At 41.7% G+C, this 16,103-nt stretch overlaps 1 protein-coding gene across 2 annotated transcripts in view; it reads right to left on the minus strand.

Moving 5' to 3' along the window:
* Nucleotides 1-746, minus strand: part of E23 (ABC transporter G family member E23) — a 162,743-nt gene extending 161,997 nt beyond the window's left edge. Inside the window, exon 1 of one of the 2 annotated variants that reach the window (XM_087344303.1) lies at nt 358-746. In XM_087344303.1, coding sequence (XP_087200429.1) covers nt 358-461 — 104 coding nt within the window. In that variant the 5' untranslated portion in view covers nt 462-746. The remainder of the gene's footprint in view (nt 1-357) is intronic. The other variant, XM_087344302.1, reaches the window with a different exon arrangement.
* Between the last annotated feature and the right edge of the window lie 15,357 nt (nt 747-16,103).

Here is a 16,103-nt window from a genome sequence, read left to right on the forward strand (position 1 = left end):
TTTGACTTACTCCGTTAACCATTTCGAATACAAAGCAAATCTAAAAAAAACAAAAACATTATAATACTAAGAATTCAGTCCGTACCAAAAAGAAACCATTGTGTCTCCATTAAAAATATCAATTGGTTAACGCTGTTTAAAAAAATAATCGCTGTTTATTCTGAGAATCATACGAAATCATAAACAAACGCTGTATGCAAAATCTAGAGTTTTTTTTTAATGTTGAAGTAGGTGGTACATATAGTTACCACTTTTTTAAAAGTGTTAAACAGGCTAACATAATTGTCATCGCGCTGCGAACTAGACCCTCCGAACTGGAATGAGAATGTGACAAATGACAGTCGAACGCACACTGACCTCTGTATCTTGGGGACGGGCCGGACCATGGCTCGCTTGTCGTCCTTGGGGAGCCTGAGGTAGTCTTGGTCACCCAGCAGAAACAGATCCTTGGAAATTATCATCTCCAGGCAAGCCAGAGCGCGATGATAACGATGACAGTATCACTCCAGCCTCCAGCTGACAACGAATTCACTGTTGTCAGTTCGCCATAACTAGTAACATATGTGTATTTATTTAAAGAGAAAAATAAGATGCCGATACAAAACGTTAAACGTCTCTCCACACAACACTCAGGTTTTATTATTTTTCGCTAACTGCCTTTCACTCATATACGCAAATCACTTCACTTCACACCGCCAGCAACCGGTCTACTGAACACCGCACCTGTATCGCCACTGTACGTACGTCCAATACCGCGCTTTTAGATACCCAATAGCAACCACAGCTTCGGTCGGCCAATAGAAATTAAGCGAAGGAGTATGAGGGGATGGGGTGGGGGGAGAGTTAGCAACAAGGCTGCTGCCATCTGTGGAATGACTCCTGTACTGTAGAATGGAAACACGAACATTCCGCTACGCGAATTCCAAAGCATGTATGTAATTATTTATTTTATGTATTTTGGCTTACAGGCAGCCGCTCTGTCTGGGGTGTGTGCGGTCTTGCACAGCTTGAAGACTCGGAGCGCAGCTTCAAATTCCGCTCGGGGCACTAATGCTTGATTTTTAATTACTTATTACGAATTGTTTCGTGTATTGCTAGTGTTTTAGTATCTATGCTCGCATATTAAATTACCTACTTTTCTCTTTCTTTCGCATTAATTAATCTGTCTCTTTCTTGTCATTTGTCTTTCATTCTCCCTGCCTACTCGATCGATGTCTCTTACCTCGCACCTCAGTGTTTTCATTAAATACGTAACACGACACCCGATAGAGTACAGTAAAAAACTCTTTCCAGACACAGTCCATGTAATCATTAAAACAATCAACATCATGAGGATAAATGCTGTTGACAGTGCTTGAAGTGAGCCCACGTGGTTTCCCAGAATTCTTAAATCGCGCGTGGCAGATCCCACAAATGGCTTTATTTGGTGATGACTACAATAATAAAAATCACACTAAAGCTGGATTTGAACCCTCTACTGTAAGATATAACATCTCATGTTACCGAGCCATGTACTTGGAGATAATAACAAATCATCTCAGGTCTCGAATTAATCGATTCTTACGTTTTTTAATGATGTTGTTACAAATTAATAGGTTATACTCATTATAAAGCGAATGACAAAGAAAGATAATCACTAATGGTGAATATGTAAGAATGTGGATAGAAGCGGTCGTAATTTCGACTTACTTTTAAAAAAATGGGAGCCACCGTGTCTCTAACCCGGTACCACCTGTTCTTCGAAACAAGGGCCGTCCGAACAGGATTGCACTGTACCGCTGTCACCCGTCTGACCCGTCATGTGGAACTACCCTGGCGCATCCACATCGGCTCACAGTTTGCATCCCACTTTGTAAGATTAGACCTCACGTCTAGACTTTGTGTTAGGAAGGAATCGTCTTAGAGTACCTGTCAAATTACCCACTAACTAACTATCCGCGCTGAACTGTCTCCTTACCATCTCGAAATAAATTTAGAGACACACCACGATCTCCTCCTTCCACACCCTCGCTGTTCACCACACATGATCATACTCAAATATTATAAAATATACAGAGTGAGTCAGAAGTATGTTTACAAACTTCGTGTGCGTGTTGCAGAATCAAAGATCAGAAAAAATGTTTCTATAAACATGAGGACGCAAATGTTTCATTTTCGAAATAATAGCCAAAAACAAGTTTCAATAAATGACTTTATGTAAAAGCAAAGATTTTCAATTAACGTTTGGTCAGGAATTGTTGGCGACATACTCATTGGTCCACACGTGCTTCCATCGCGTCTAAGAGGACCTTCACATCGGTGATTCTTAAGAAGACACTTGCCACGTCTCCCTGAAGATGTACCACTGAATACAAGAAGACAAATGTGGTTTATGTATGATGGTGCCCCAGAACACTTCTCCCATCTCGTCAGATATCATCTCATTGAGCAGTACCCTCAGCGATGGATTGGACGAGGTGGCCCAGTAGCATGGCCACCGAGGTCACCGGACCTGATACCATTGTGCTTTTATCTGTGGGGGTCACTTGAAGTCCGTCGTTAATCAACACCCATAAACAATGATGACGACCTATGGGAACGTGTGCAGAATGCATGCCAGATGATTGGAGAAAACCCTGGAGTTACAAACGGATTCACAGTCTTGTGTACGTCGTGCTCGGGCATGTGTGGAGAATGGAGGAGCAACCTTTGAGCATCTGTTGTAAAGAAACATCCCTGTCCTTATACTTGGCAATAAAGGCACACATTGAAAATTATTTTTGGCTATTATTTTGAAAAAGGTGTATTTGCAACCTCATGTTCTTAGGGACATTTTTTATTATTTTTATCCTGGAACACGCACATACTTCTGACTCACCCTGTATAAAACCTGCAGTGGAAACAAAGCCGTTAAGAAGAAGTCATGAACAAATCTAATATATTTATACGTTGCACAGAGTAGCGTATCGCGTGTTTGGATAGATTATTAGAACTTCTACAACAGAGGAGGCCAAGGGCAGAACACCGTCTCCACTGTACTCGTGACGCACAGCTCACATAAACATTGCACATTTATCTGAGTGTTTCAGAAAATCGGTAAAATAAACGCGCCCTGCCATCTAGCCACGTTACCGTGGAAAATTTTTGACAGATCCAGGCAGGTTTCCATACTTCAAACGCGAACGTCACTGTCCAGTGGCTACTACTCTTGCCTAGTATTGCGGAGGTGTGGGGTTCAAATGTCGACTCTGAGACGAGATACAATTTTCGAGGTTTTCTGTGGTTTTCCTTAGTCCCTCCACACAATTGTCAGGAATATTACCTACCTTTAATTATGCCACGGCACCTTCTTTCTCTCGTCCTTTTCAATTAATTTATCATTAAGCATCCAAACATTTGGCGCTATATAATGCAAGCTATAGACAGCTATTTACATGTAAAAAAGGACAAAAATTATTACTGCATAATGAATTCGCGATATTCTTAGAATAAATTGAAATCACAGTTTAGTTGACAAAACGACCAGTGTACCAGCTGCCTACTCGATACGGTGCCATAAAAGAACCACAAGACTATTAGAATGTATTTAAGGATAAGAGACCGGGATTTGATCTGCAATCACTTCGCTTACAGTTCATCGAACTGCGAAACGCATGTTTCGACACAAGCACACATTCATTATCTGTGCCCGTGATAACAGCTGTCTGCATGTCTTAGAAACTTTACATTAGATAAAAATAATAATAATTATGCCCTTTGTAACGCGGGTCTATGATCTGGCGATTATTTTAGTGTCAAAACAGACAAGTCACCTCAGTCCGCACATAGTTAGATAATGTTCGGCTAATCCAATAAATTCAGAAAGCACGCAAATCGCCAACGATGGTAAAAAAGTGAACATACAGTCTTAAAAATATAGGCATTTGTGGGGAGAGGTGGTATAGCTCCTACTTGTTCTTAACCTCGGCACTAGATGGGGGTGAGTGGTCAGCGTCACTCCCCGGCCGGGCTTTACCCCCGGGAAAGGATCCCAGTACCTATTGGATAGGAGGCTGGGTGGGCCACAGAGCCGGTCTGGACGCAGAGGCTAGAGGAAAAATCCTCTATCCCTGACTTATTCCTTCTGGCACAAAATCCCCTAACAGCAAATGATCATCAGCCAACATTTGCTTATTATATCGATAGATGGTTGTTGTCAACGCAGTAATAAACATTCGAGTACTATTAAGGGCAAGGGTCCCTCAGATTATTCCTTTAATATTAACAATTTTTATGTCGAAGAGTAAAAATTATGAAAATTCTCATTATGCTTTTTTCTCCTGTGTTTCAAGTTACTGAAGATTAAGGAGGTTGTTAACACTGTTATCATGGATTCACAGAGTTAATACGATGTAAGATTCCGTCTAAGAAATTGTATAGATTAGTGCCCGAGTGATCAGAGGTGGAAGTTTCCCGTCCGAATTTCTCACTGCAGTGGTCAAAGTGTTTCGACATCGGTTACTTTGGACGTCATGTGAACATTTTCTTCAGGCCTGCTAGTTCAACACAAACTTACGCTAAAATGGGATTGACTTTTAGGATATTTTATAACACTGTTTCAACTGCAGTGGCTACGTAACATCAAATGACCATAAACGGCGAGCAGGTAACAATTTGCCGTACTTCAAGATAACATCTCGATTAATGACTTGAGCGACTGAGGAAACACATAAAAGTCTGTCAGTAAGACACCTCAGATTTACCCTATGTACTTGTAACAGCTACAGACAAGAACCTTCTCCGCGGCGTTGGCTCTTAAATGAGCGTGCCTGCATCACCCTGCTACAACACGCTTAAACGAAGACTGTCGAAAGTACTGCCACTGTGTGGAGACAGAGTGCAGCAGCCAGAAATACGCGGTTTTCTTCCATTCCTGCGATCAGGGTCAGTGAACCCTCACACCGTCAACACTCTATTTCTTGCCGCACGCATTTGGATTCAAATGTTAAACGAAAGAAATATGACCGCGAAGCTCAACTCAAGGACAGCTTTGAACAAAGCACTCAGCGTGATCTTTTATTTCTGAGGGTCAAGTTTCATACGCCGTTTGAATTTATTTGGCACACAGAAGAGTCTGGCGAACAGGCGAACTTTCGGACAGCTTCGTGATGGATCTTCAATTACATCACGAGGACTTCAGAAAACTGACAGCATAAGTACATGCCCGCGAATAAACAACTGACTAACATATAGAGCAGAACAAGTGGCGTGTTGTGCGTGCACACATAGCATTGGGATGAGCGAGACGCCATTAGATGCATCGCCATGTTGCCTACAACTGGCCGCTAATTTATTTTCAAACTTGAATTAGATTTAACAACAAATTTCTGCTTTAAAATCACTCGATCAACTGCAAAGGTTATACAGCGTCTAATGATGCATGGCAAGATGTTTGGGTGCATAAGTGTGTAGGTATGGCTCGATGTGGTAGCGGGTTTTTTGCAGGTAACCACTGTCCTACCTAGAGACACTGAGGAAACCCACAAAAAATTTAAGATTCTCTCGGAGGTGAAGATGTTTGTCTTTTGGACTGTAACACCGAGTGGATTTGTAGCTAGATACCATAGTTTCGGAGGAACGCACTTCGTATACTTTAGAGGCCCAAGATTACAGGTAGCCCTCGATTTGCGCCGGTTCAGAATAACGCCGATTTTGAAACCAGCATATATTTTACTATTATTTATAACGTTTTACAATGTTTCTCGTATTGCTTCTTATACTAAATCGTAATTCATATATCACTGATTTTGAATAAATATTATAAATACAGTCATCTCTGCAATTACGTATGTTTCGTTAACGCGAATTTGCTCCAATGAGATCGATGAATCGGTAAAAGCTGTTTGTGAAATGCAAACTTTTGCATATGCGAGTTTGCTCTTGTGTAGTTTCATTCCTGGCGCTTTAAACTTTCAAATGACTAATTTAATCTCTGCGGAGGTACCGGGGTTATTTTTACTACGCGATTTTCTATAGGTCGGCGTCTTACATGAATGCAACTATCGCATAACAGCAGAGATGACTGTACACATCAATCACACGAAAGAATCGCAGTCAATCGCGGGGACCAACGAATTGCCGATTGTAAGTGTATAAAATATATTTTTTTAAATTCCCTTTATTTTATTTCAGAGCTTTAAATGTAATGCCATTATATTACCCGTCAATGTTTGGGTGCTGGGAACGCATGTCATTGACTTCTCATTGATTTACATTATAAAAGAGTTTCAATTTACGCCGGTTCCGTTTACGCCGGTTCGTCCAGGTACACATCCCCGGCGTAAATCGAGATCTACCTGTACATTAGAGTCTAGAAGCCCAATATCAGCAGCAGAGGATCTGTAAATACGCTACGTAATTGGTAGCCTTGTTCAAACTGGAAAAATTACTACAGTTTGATTGGACCGGCTGTGCTGAGGTGGCCGAATGACGAAGGGCAGCTTATGTAAGAAACGACAACGCCCGCTGGAATCTTCAGGACGCGGATGTAACGTAACGTTTTCGAAGAACACGGGTTGGCCTCGTATCCCACAAACAAAATGATTATTGTAATCAAATCAATTATAGCGATATGACTAGAGCTGTAACGGTCAGGCCCCCTCACCATCTGGACACAAGCACGTAGTAGCTGCATAGTTGTGTAACGACGCTATTATCGTGTAACGCAACAGACCGGTAACGGAGAGCGGAGCGGCACTGCGTAACAAAATAACGCCGAGAACAAACCAGAAAACGTGGTCAAGATTTGATCAGATCAGATATTTCAGAACGATAGTAATAAATACGAATTATGTCCAGGAAGAAATTAAGAGCAGATAAATTCTTGCTACCATGCAGTTCAGAACCTCCCACCTTTCTGCCACCTACCTAAAAATTAAAGTGTAAAAACTTATAATTTTACCTGCTGTTTTTTATAGTGAATTACTGCCAGTGTTCATCCTCTTCCCAATATCAAATCGACACTCGTTCAGTAACCCAGGAGACATTATTTATTAGTATTATTATTATTATTGCTTTGCTGTTATTGGCCGTATTTGGCTGTAGTCAAGCAATTAGACGCCACGGTGGTCTAGCGGTTAGAACGCTGGACTTGTAATACTGGGGTCTCGGGTTAGATTCCCGGAGGTGCCCGAATTTATAACTTGTGTTGGGCAAGGCCGTGGTCTAGACAACACGGAGTTTTCCTCCGGGGGCTTCCCCGGTTTCTCCATGGAATCCCAACAATTACTCCATTCACACACAGAAGAAGGCAATGGCAAACCACTTCTGGATCATCTGCCAAGAACGTATATGAACAGGCCCCAGTCCGAGAAAAGGACGGAAGGATCCTGTTCAGATGGACCTGTCATCAGACAGAACACTAAATAAAAATAAGTCAAGCAATTAAATGAATTATTATTATTATTATTGTTGTTGTTGTTAATTAATTGGTTGGTTGGTCCACAAACAAACAAAAATTTCGGGCTTTTGGCCGCCGTAATTCGAATGTTCGCAAACCAGGTGAAACTATAACTGCAGTGAGTTGGGATCGTGCGCACGCGCAGTAGTGAGAGCGACCCGATTAGCACGGCCTTTGGCATCCGGCTGAGTAATGCTTCAGCGTTACGCTGGCATACCGGAATAAGCTTAATGTTAGCCAGCAGTGACGACTTGACTCCTCCAAGAACTCCGATTATGAGGACGACTAATTCGACAGTAAATCCTGGGTACAGCTGTCTTAGCTCAAACACAAGGTCGTGATACTTGGTCCGTTTTTCAGCCTCCTTCACAGTTATGTTTCTTTCAGCCGGGGCTGAAATCTCAATGACGTACGTAGTGCGTTCAGAGGCATCGATGAGAACGATGTCAGGCTTGGTAGCTGTTAACTGCCTGGTAGTGGGGAACGAATAGTTCCAGTAAATTTTACATGTAACGTTCTCAACAACGGACTAAATGTCCCCAGGGGCGTACGGCTGGCATAGTGTTTACATGCCGACAGAAGATGCATCATCGTCTCTGGTTGCATTCGGCATGCCCTGCAGACAGTATCTGCTACCCCCACACCCATAATCATACGGCGGTACACAACACTATCTTGGCACGCTAAGATGAAACCCTCGGTTTCAGACTTTAGTCCAGCCGACCATAGAAAGGCGAACGTCAGGTCTTTTGACAAGCCCATTTTTTCTACGTTTTCGAAGATGGCCCCATGCATGGGTTTATCTGCATGTTGCTTGAGCAACAAAGTTTGCTCAGCCTTCTTAACAGTGACCTTCAATTGATCTGACGTCAGGGTCAAGAGGGGCAACTGCCTTCGCCGTCCAACTGAACTGATGTCAAAGTCAAGTCCGAGGTCATTTGCTGCTCTCTTTGCCGCCTGAAATATAAACGCCCCTACACCCTCAGACTCATGCGAACATACGATCGTCAAGAGGGGATCAAAACTATTAATGATGGATTATTATTAGTATTATTGCCATGCTCACACACACACATAATCGGTTTCACAGCGTCTAACGTCGCCTTACGATCCTCAAATTTCTTCTTCATTCCTCTCTGTTGTTGGTTTGTTCCTCTATAAGGCCTCTGTCGCTCATCGCTTTTCTAATGCCTTCTCCACATGTCCTTGGCGGCCTTCCGCGTTTGTTCTTTTCTGGAGGTAACCGTTCTATCGCTGCTCTCGATAGCCTTTAATCTTTTCTATACTATCCATTAATGTCTGCGTTAACAGAAGCTGTTTAGAGCCACGTGTTACCCAGCAAGTCAAGGTACAGTCCAGAGGCCCACGTCGCAAACAATCATGTCCAGAACATCTGAACGGCTAAGTAACTGAAAGATGGTATTCCTACATTGTGTAGCCTACGCGCCACGGTGTCCACATTCCTGTTTCCCATTGGTAAGCCCCATGTCCTTCCACTGAACCCAACGACCTTTCGTGATCTCTGTCAGCACCTTAAAACAGGCACACAAAATCACCTTCTTAATTTAAAACTCGGGTAATTATCCCAATTTGCCAGCTGCAGCGGAAGGACCGCAGCGCACGTAACTTAAAAGTCTTCGGGCTATTCGGAGAACTTCCGCAATTTTCGAACTTTCTGTTTCTTTTTGGAGAAAATGATTTAAAGAACTTGACTTAGACCCTGAAGAAGAAAATTCGATACAAGAGCAACAAGAAGCTGGTTGTGTGTGGAGCTGTACGTACGGTAGGCGCTTGTGGCACTCCTAAAAGCTGGAAGGCCATCTGTGAGTGAAGTTCGCCCCACGTTTTCCCTTGGCCTCCACCATGCATCTGTTGAAATAAAGCGGCTCGATTTCAATCAGTTCTGTTCACTGTACATACCTCCGACACATTTTAGGTGCGTCTCTTATTAACCCGCTTCCAGCGCCCTGTTGCTAACGTCAACATCTCTTCTCCAACAACTTTGAGGAAAACGGCGGGTAACAATATCGGTTTTACGTGTTTCATTTTCCTTCGCATATAAGACGAAGGAGATAAAATCTTAGCAAACACGAGATTTCAGGCACCCTTAACAGACTCTTAGAAACTATAATTATCTTAAAATAAAATTTTGTTTTACTATTAACTGATTGAAGTACCACCAGCTTTGAGCTGGGAAGCTCAGTCAATACCGTGACTGGCTACTTGCTGAGCAATCGGGATTCGATTCCCGACAGTGGTAGAGGATATTATTTTAGCCTCTGCGTCCAGACCGGCTCTGAGACCCACCTAACCTCCTGTCCAATGGGTACCGGGGTCCTTTCCCGGGGGTAAAGCGTGGCCGGGGCGTGATGCTGACCACTCACCCCCATCTGGTGCCGAAGTAAAGAATGAGTAGGAGCTATATTTACTCTCCTCCCCTAAATGCCAACATTGGTGTGTAAGGAGGTGGCTTTTACCACCTGCTTTAACAGTCAACAACTCAACTTTCCCACAGAAAGTATTTGTGCTTCGTACGATTCTCAGAATTAACAGCGGTTAATTCCTAAAAAAGAATTAGCCAACAGATGGTTGTCATGGTAACTCGTTTATTGAGATATGAACTGAATTTTTAAATATTATTCAAATGAGCTTCGGGCTTCAAAACTTCATAAAATTTGTTTGAGGCTACCGCTGTAGTACAGCCAGGTCTGTGGGAAGCAAAATTTGTCTCAGAAATTGCCAGGCCTCACGTCTTCATGACGTGTTGGTTAATTAAGCAAAGGCACACGCTTCACTCAATAAAACTACCGTGCTTCGTCTTTTCTAACTTAGAGATAACATCACTGTTTATACCTGGACCGCAATTTCCTGTGACTGATAAGTGGAATTTCCTGCGTTAATGCGCATTTTCGTATCAGTAAAGAATTCGTTTCAGACACACAGGCTCAATTCGCCATTACTGGCCACAGCTTTCAACCGGTGCGAGAAACAATAATGAAAACAAAAGATAATAGGTCAATGAATGACAAAAGCAATTAGTGTTTGGAATAAATGAACATACAGATCCTGTAAAACAGCAAACAGCGTATTTGAAAACACCGAACTCAAAAAAGCAGCATAAATTTTGAGTCTTGAATAACGTTCTGTTTGAGTTACAGGCTACGTACCCACGCTTCAAAGCCATTTCATATTCATACACCAAGTTCTGATATGTTGTTAAACAGGGAGTAAAACCAATAGTTATTTTTCACTAAAACTAAAGAAATTATGTGAACAACGTGACAGTAACTTGCACGCCGTTAAATGTCTTCTGAAGCAAAAGACATGACCTTAAGTCTTATATTTCTCATTACCACAACGACTCGCTCTATACTAATTGTGTCCACCTACAGAATGATGGCGAAGTCTGCCATCTTATGTAAACGTGCGTCGTTGTGTAGTACGACTGTGAGAATGGTTTCTGGCCGTGACCTCCTCTGTTGCAATGAATTTCTAAATCTCATCAAAAATGAAGCGGCAGGAGTTGTTAGACTCTGAACACAGCGAGGCCTGTGTCTTTTTACGGTCAACCAGTTAGAAGGATATCTAACAAAATATTTCAACTAGAGATTATAAATGGTTGAATGAGATCAAAAACCGACCATGCATTGTGCGTAAATAGAAGGTTGTCGTGGCCCATTCAAAGGCCTTATACTTGTTTCAGGACTGAAATTATAAGCTACTACAAGTTTAATAATGTCCCGCGCCGTAGCCGCGCGGTCTGAGGCATCATGCTTCGGACCGGTGATACGGAATGCGCGCTGGTTCGAGTCTCGGGGGAGAAGAAACTTTCTCATGAGCTTTCGACCGGTGTATGGGACCGGTGCCAACCCAGCATCGTGAGGAAATTGGGGAGCTACAATGAGTAGCGTAATCCGGTCAGGAAAGCTAGCAATGGCTGGGGATTCGTCGTGCTGACCACACGTCACCCTATATCTGGTTGGATGATCGTTCACCTCTGCTTAGGCATGTGAAAGTGAGGCCAGCAGTCAAGCTAGTCGGCTTTGGCTCTCTGGAGCTGTTACGCCACGGATTTTAATTTTTACAAGTTTAATAACAAACTCTAATCTCTTTTTGACGTTACATCTTTTAGCTCTGATAACATTAAATACGACTCAGGGTAAACGTTGAGGATATTCTTGACGTAGTACATAGGATATTATTAAAATAAATCGTGGAAGAACAGAATGTTAGACTCAGAATACGGTACCATCGCAGGTTCTTGTGAACACGATAATTAAATTTCGGGTTCCATACAAAGCTTGAAATTTCTTGGACCTGTTTAGATACTGTCGGCTTGTCAAGAGTCAGCTACTGAACTGATCCCCCCCCCCCCCCCCCGCCGACCCCCGATGTTCTGAGCTCGCGCATCGCTTCCGAATGTCGATTACGTCAAGAAGTAATATATGAGTACATCCAGAGTCAAAAAGCAGTTTAGTTCGCAATAATGTTATGCGGAACCGTGCAGAAGAACTTGACAGTGCCGCATGTTGGCCTATGACTGCCTCAGTCCATAATATTGGCTCCCATAAAACAGCGAAATTGTTAGTCTCTCAGTCAGTAAATAAATACCTCGCCTTTAATGGATCACGAAGATTCATTACCGTGATTACAAAAACCCGCCATTAGACCCTACCCTGAGGCAACTGAATCCAATCCACAACTTCATACACTGTTTCCTAAAGATTCATCTTAAAAGTATTTCCCTCAAATCTACGCCTAGTTCTTCAAGTGGTCTCGTCGCTTCAGGTTTTCCGAATAAAATCAAGATGGATCTGGCTGATGATCATGACAGAATTACAGGCTTTAGCGCCGTTAAGACTTAGAAAACTTCGGGTGCAAAGACCTCAGTTACTGAACAAAAAAGCTCGAGTCCTGAATCATCCAGAAACAAAGATGATGTTATTTCCGGTAGCGACACTTTGCTCTGCCAAGCTCATGATTAACTGTCTTACGTCATATATCAGTAAGTTTCCTATTTTATGCTCCGGAAAGTATGACGTAATGTATTTTTAAACAAAGTGCATGTAAAGGAAAGTTCCTTTGAATTGTAAACAGTTCAGGATGCAGGCTGTGACCAATCTTCCGATGACGATACACGGAAATATAATCCATCTCTTGACTTAACAGAAACTAGCCATGAATATTATCGTTTTCTGGCGTGTTGCGCCGTGTAATCTCACAGACAGAGCATCGCCTTGATCATGGAGCAAGTAAACACCTATGAAACGTCGGTAAATTTCTACCGGACTACACGGCGCAAAATCCCAGAAGACAGCCATCTTCATACTCATCGCCGCGACAATCTGAAAATTTCGCCCCGTTTAATCATCTGTTTACAGCCCTCATAGAGCCCTTGCATCGTTCTGTCGTGGATAACTGGTAAACTGACTCGCGGTATACGGTTCCGCGCCGCTAATACAAAACCCGCCACTGGACACGATCCCCGCAACTCAACTCCTTAAAATTTATCTTTTGCCTATCGGTCTTCGAAGTGGACGTCTAACAAGGTTTCCTCACCAGAATTCTATATCCACCATTCCAGCCCCATGCTTCTTAGATTTTACCACTGACAATACTAGATGACCCATGCAACATTTCATACTTAATAGTGCAAACGCTGAGGTGTCATCCGCGTGAGGAAATGTCCATGACGGAATTATACTGACGTAAACTTGGATTTGAATAAAAGATAGAAATTGGATTCATGCACATGGAAATGTGAACTTTGGTACGAAATGCATGAGCAGGACAGAGAAATGAAAGGTGTGTTGGGGCAGAGATTAAACAAGACATTTCAAGACCTGTTCGATATATGACGCACATAATACTCAGATAAAAGAGGTGAACGTACTCAGACCGGCTGCCTAGATTTCTCTGCATGAAGCAATAGAGAAATTGCTGGCAGGCAGGAGAAATAAACAGTTCCTTTCGTTTTTATTTTATCCTGAAACGACCTTGTTCGTATATGGCATGGAAGCTTACTTCTTAAATAAAATTGATGCATTGCGAATTATATGAAACTTAATGTTGATAAAACAAGTAATTTCCTTAATAAAAAGGATTTTAACTACATCATTTATAACTCTGATATTTTACACATATTGTTTCTAAGACATTGGTGGTATTTTTAATCTAACCTTTGTTTCCATCTTTCTCTCAGACCCTAAAGCTACTAGGTCTAATATGGACTACTGCCTACTTTAGACAGCTTCATGATCCTTTACAGTGGCCTAGTTAGACCTAAACTTGAACATAATTCTGTTCATAACTCTCTTACCACCACCGACTCCAACAAAATGTTTGCTACCAATGTGTTACTAGTTCTGATGGTACGTAGGTTGTTACTACAGTGCGCCCGTGTAATAAATTAAATCTGTTACGAAAAAGCCTTCGTTTTGTAAAAAAATCGTTATGTGGGTTTGGGAAATACATGTCAAAGGCCTAATTCGTTCCAAGATCGTCGTAAGTTAATCTTCTTGGCCTCAAAAAGACTGTTTACAAATATAAACTCAAATTCTTTATAAACATTATAAAAACATAGCCAAAGATTAAAGTTAATAGAAACATAATTAAAGATAATAAAATAATCAAAAATAAATATTACATTATAACCTCTGTGGGATCAGGCCTGGTGCAGGTAGAGGGATTCTTCAGAGTTGCTGAATGATGATGACAACAATCTTGGATCCTTTCCTCCTCCCCAACTGCCATGTTCAATGAAGCTGTCCAGTTCTTGCAGGTCCTCAGTGGTGAGCCCCCTATTGTGGAACTTAACAAGGCTTTCCACATCACCCTGATACACTTCATGCCCCATAAATTTATGAAGTGAGACAATTTCTTATTGTATAGCAGCAACATCTTCAAATCCCAGTACATCACTCTGGTGGCAATTCCTGGAACTGCTGAGTGTATTTCAATTGTTAATCCTGAATTACCCTCTGGTGGTAGGTTTATCAACTATTCAATGTGTTTCAATTGTTAATGACAGTTTCAATACCTGTTATAATTTCAAAATATCATTGTGGTACTGGTATACCTCCTCAACTATTCTCTGCACACTAGGCACCATTTTCAATATTGTGTGTATATATACAGGATGAGTCAGAAGTATGTTTACAAACTTCGTGTGCGTGTTCCTGGATCAAAAATAATAATAAAAATGTTCCTATGAACATGGGGTCGCAAATGTTTCATTTTCGAAATAATAGCCAAAAATAATTTTTAATGTATGCCCTTATTGCCAAGTATAAGAACAGGATGTTTCTTTATAACAGATGCTCAAAGGTTGTTCCTCCATTCTCCACACATGCTCGAGCACGACGTACACAAGACTGACGGGTTTCCTCCAATCATCTGGCATGCATTCTGCACACGTTCCCATAGGTCGTCATCATTGTTTATGGGTGTTGCATAAACGACGGACTTCAAGTGACCCCACAGATAAAAGCACAATGGTATCAGGTCCGGTGACCTCGGTGGCCATGCTACTGGGCCACCACGCCCAATCCATCGCTGAGGGTACTGCTCAATGAGATGATATCTGACGAGATGGGAGAAGTGTTCTGGGGCACCGTCATACATAAACCACATTTTTCTTCTTGTATTCAGTGGTACATCTTCAGGGAGACGTGGCAAGTGTCTTCTTAAGAGTCACCGATGTGAAGGTCCTCTTAGATGCGATGGAAGCACGTGTGGACCAATGAGTATGTCGCCAACAATTCCTGACCAAACGTTAATTGAAAATCTTTGCTGGAAACTGGATTCACTTTGACATAAAGTCAATTCATTGAAACTTGTTTTTGGCTATTATTTCGAAAATGAAACATTTGCGACCCCATGTTGATAGGAAGATTTTTTCTTATTTTTGATCCTGAAACATGCACACAAAGTTTGTTAACATACTTTTGACTCATCCTGTATATAATGTACAAAATTCATATTGCCTATTGGAATGGTTTGTCTGCCTTCATGTTTCTTAAACCACTTCCTACACACATACCTAACGGCAGATAATTCTCAAAGCTTACTTTTTCCAAAATATATTAATGTTTTTGGTTAAGGTTAGAAAGAACAATAAAAAACAACTGTTTAGTGATTAATTTTTGTGCATAATTTCTACTTGTACAATGTCAGATAACCTGAAAGTTTAGCATAAATACAAAGAGATAATAACATAAGCTCCTAATAAAGTAAAACAAATTGACTAAAAATGGTTACATGCCACCGCGCAGTGCAACTGAGCTAGCTGGTGTAATAATCATTCTAAACTCATACTGCAGAAGCATTTAGTTTCAACCTTAATCAATTTACTAGCTATCCTCTCAGGTCCTTAACAGTTTTCTCGGCCTCTCAAGACAAATACTGGGACACTTACCTTGAAATAGGCCACAGCATTCCTTCAAGTACTTATGTATCCACTTTTCATTATCATCTACCCTTCCTCATACTATATATTGCAGTTCATATTGTTCTTCAGCCATGCTATGTCTTTCTAAGCATAATGAAGTGTGTCCTCGGTGGACTATTGGTTAAGGTGGTCGCCACTAGACCCAAGGTTCGCGGGTTCAGACCGGGCCGAGGGATAAAAATCCTCAGCACAACTTCTTTCGGAGGGGAAGTAAAGCCGACGGTCCCATGTCGTAGA

The sequence above is a fragment of the Zootermopsis nevadensis genome, unplaced genomic scaffold (genome assembly GCF_977971745.1).
Source record: "Zootermopsis nevadensis isolate Lab colony 2312 unplaced genomic scaffold, Znev_1.0 Znev_ptg000007l, whole genome shotgun sequence".
NCBI classification, from domain to species: Eukaryota; Metazoa; Arthropoda; class Insecta; order Blattodea; family Termopsidae; genus Zootermopsis; species Zootermopsis nevadensis.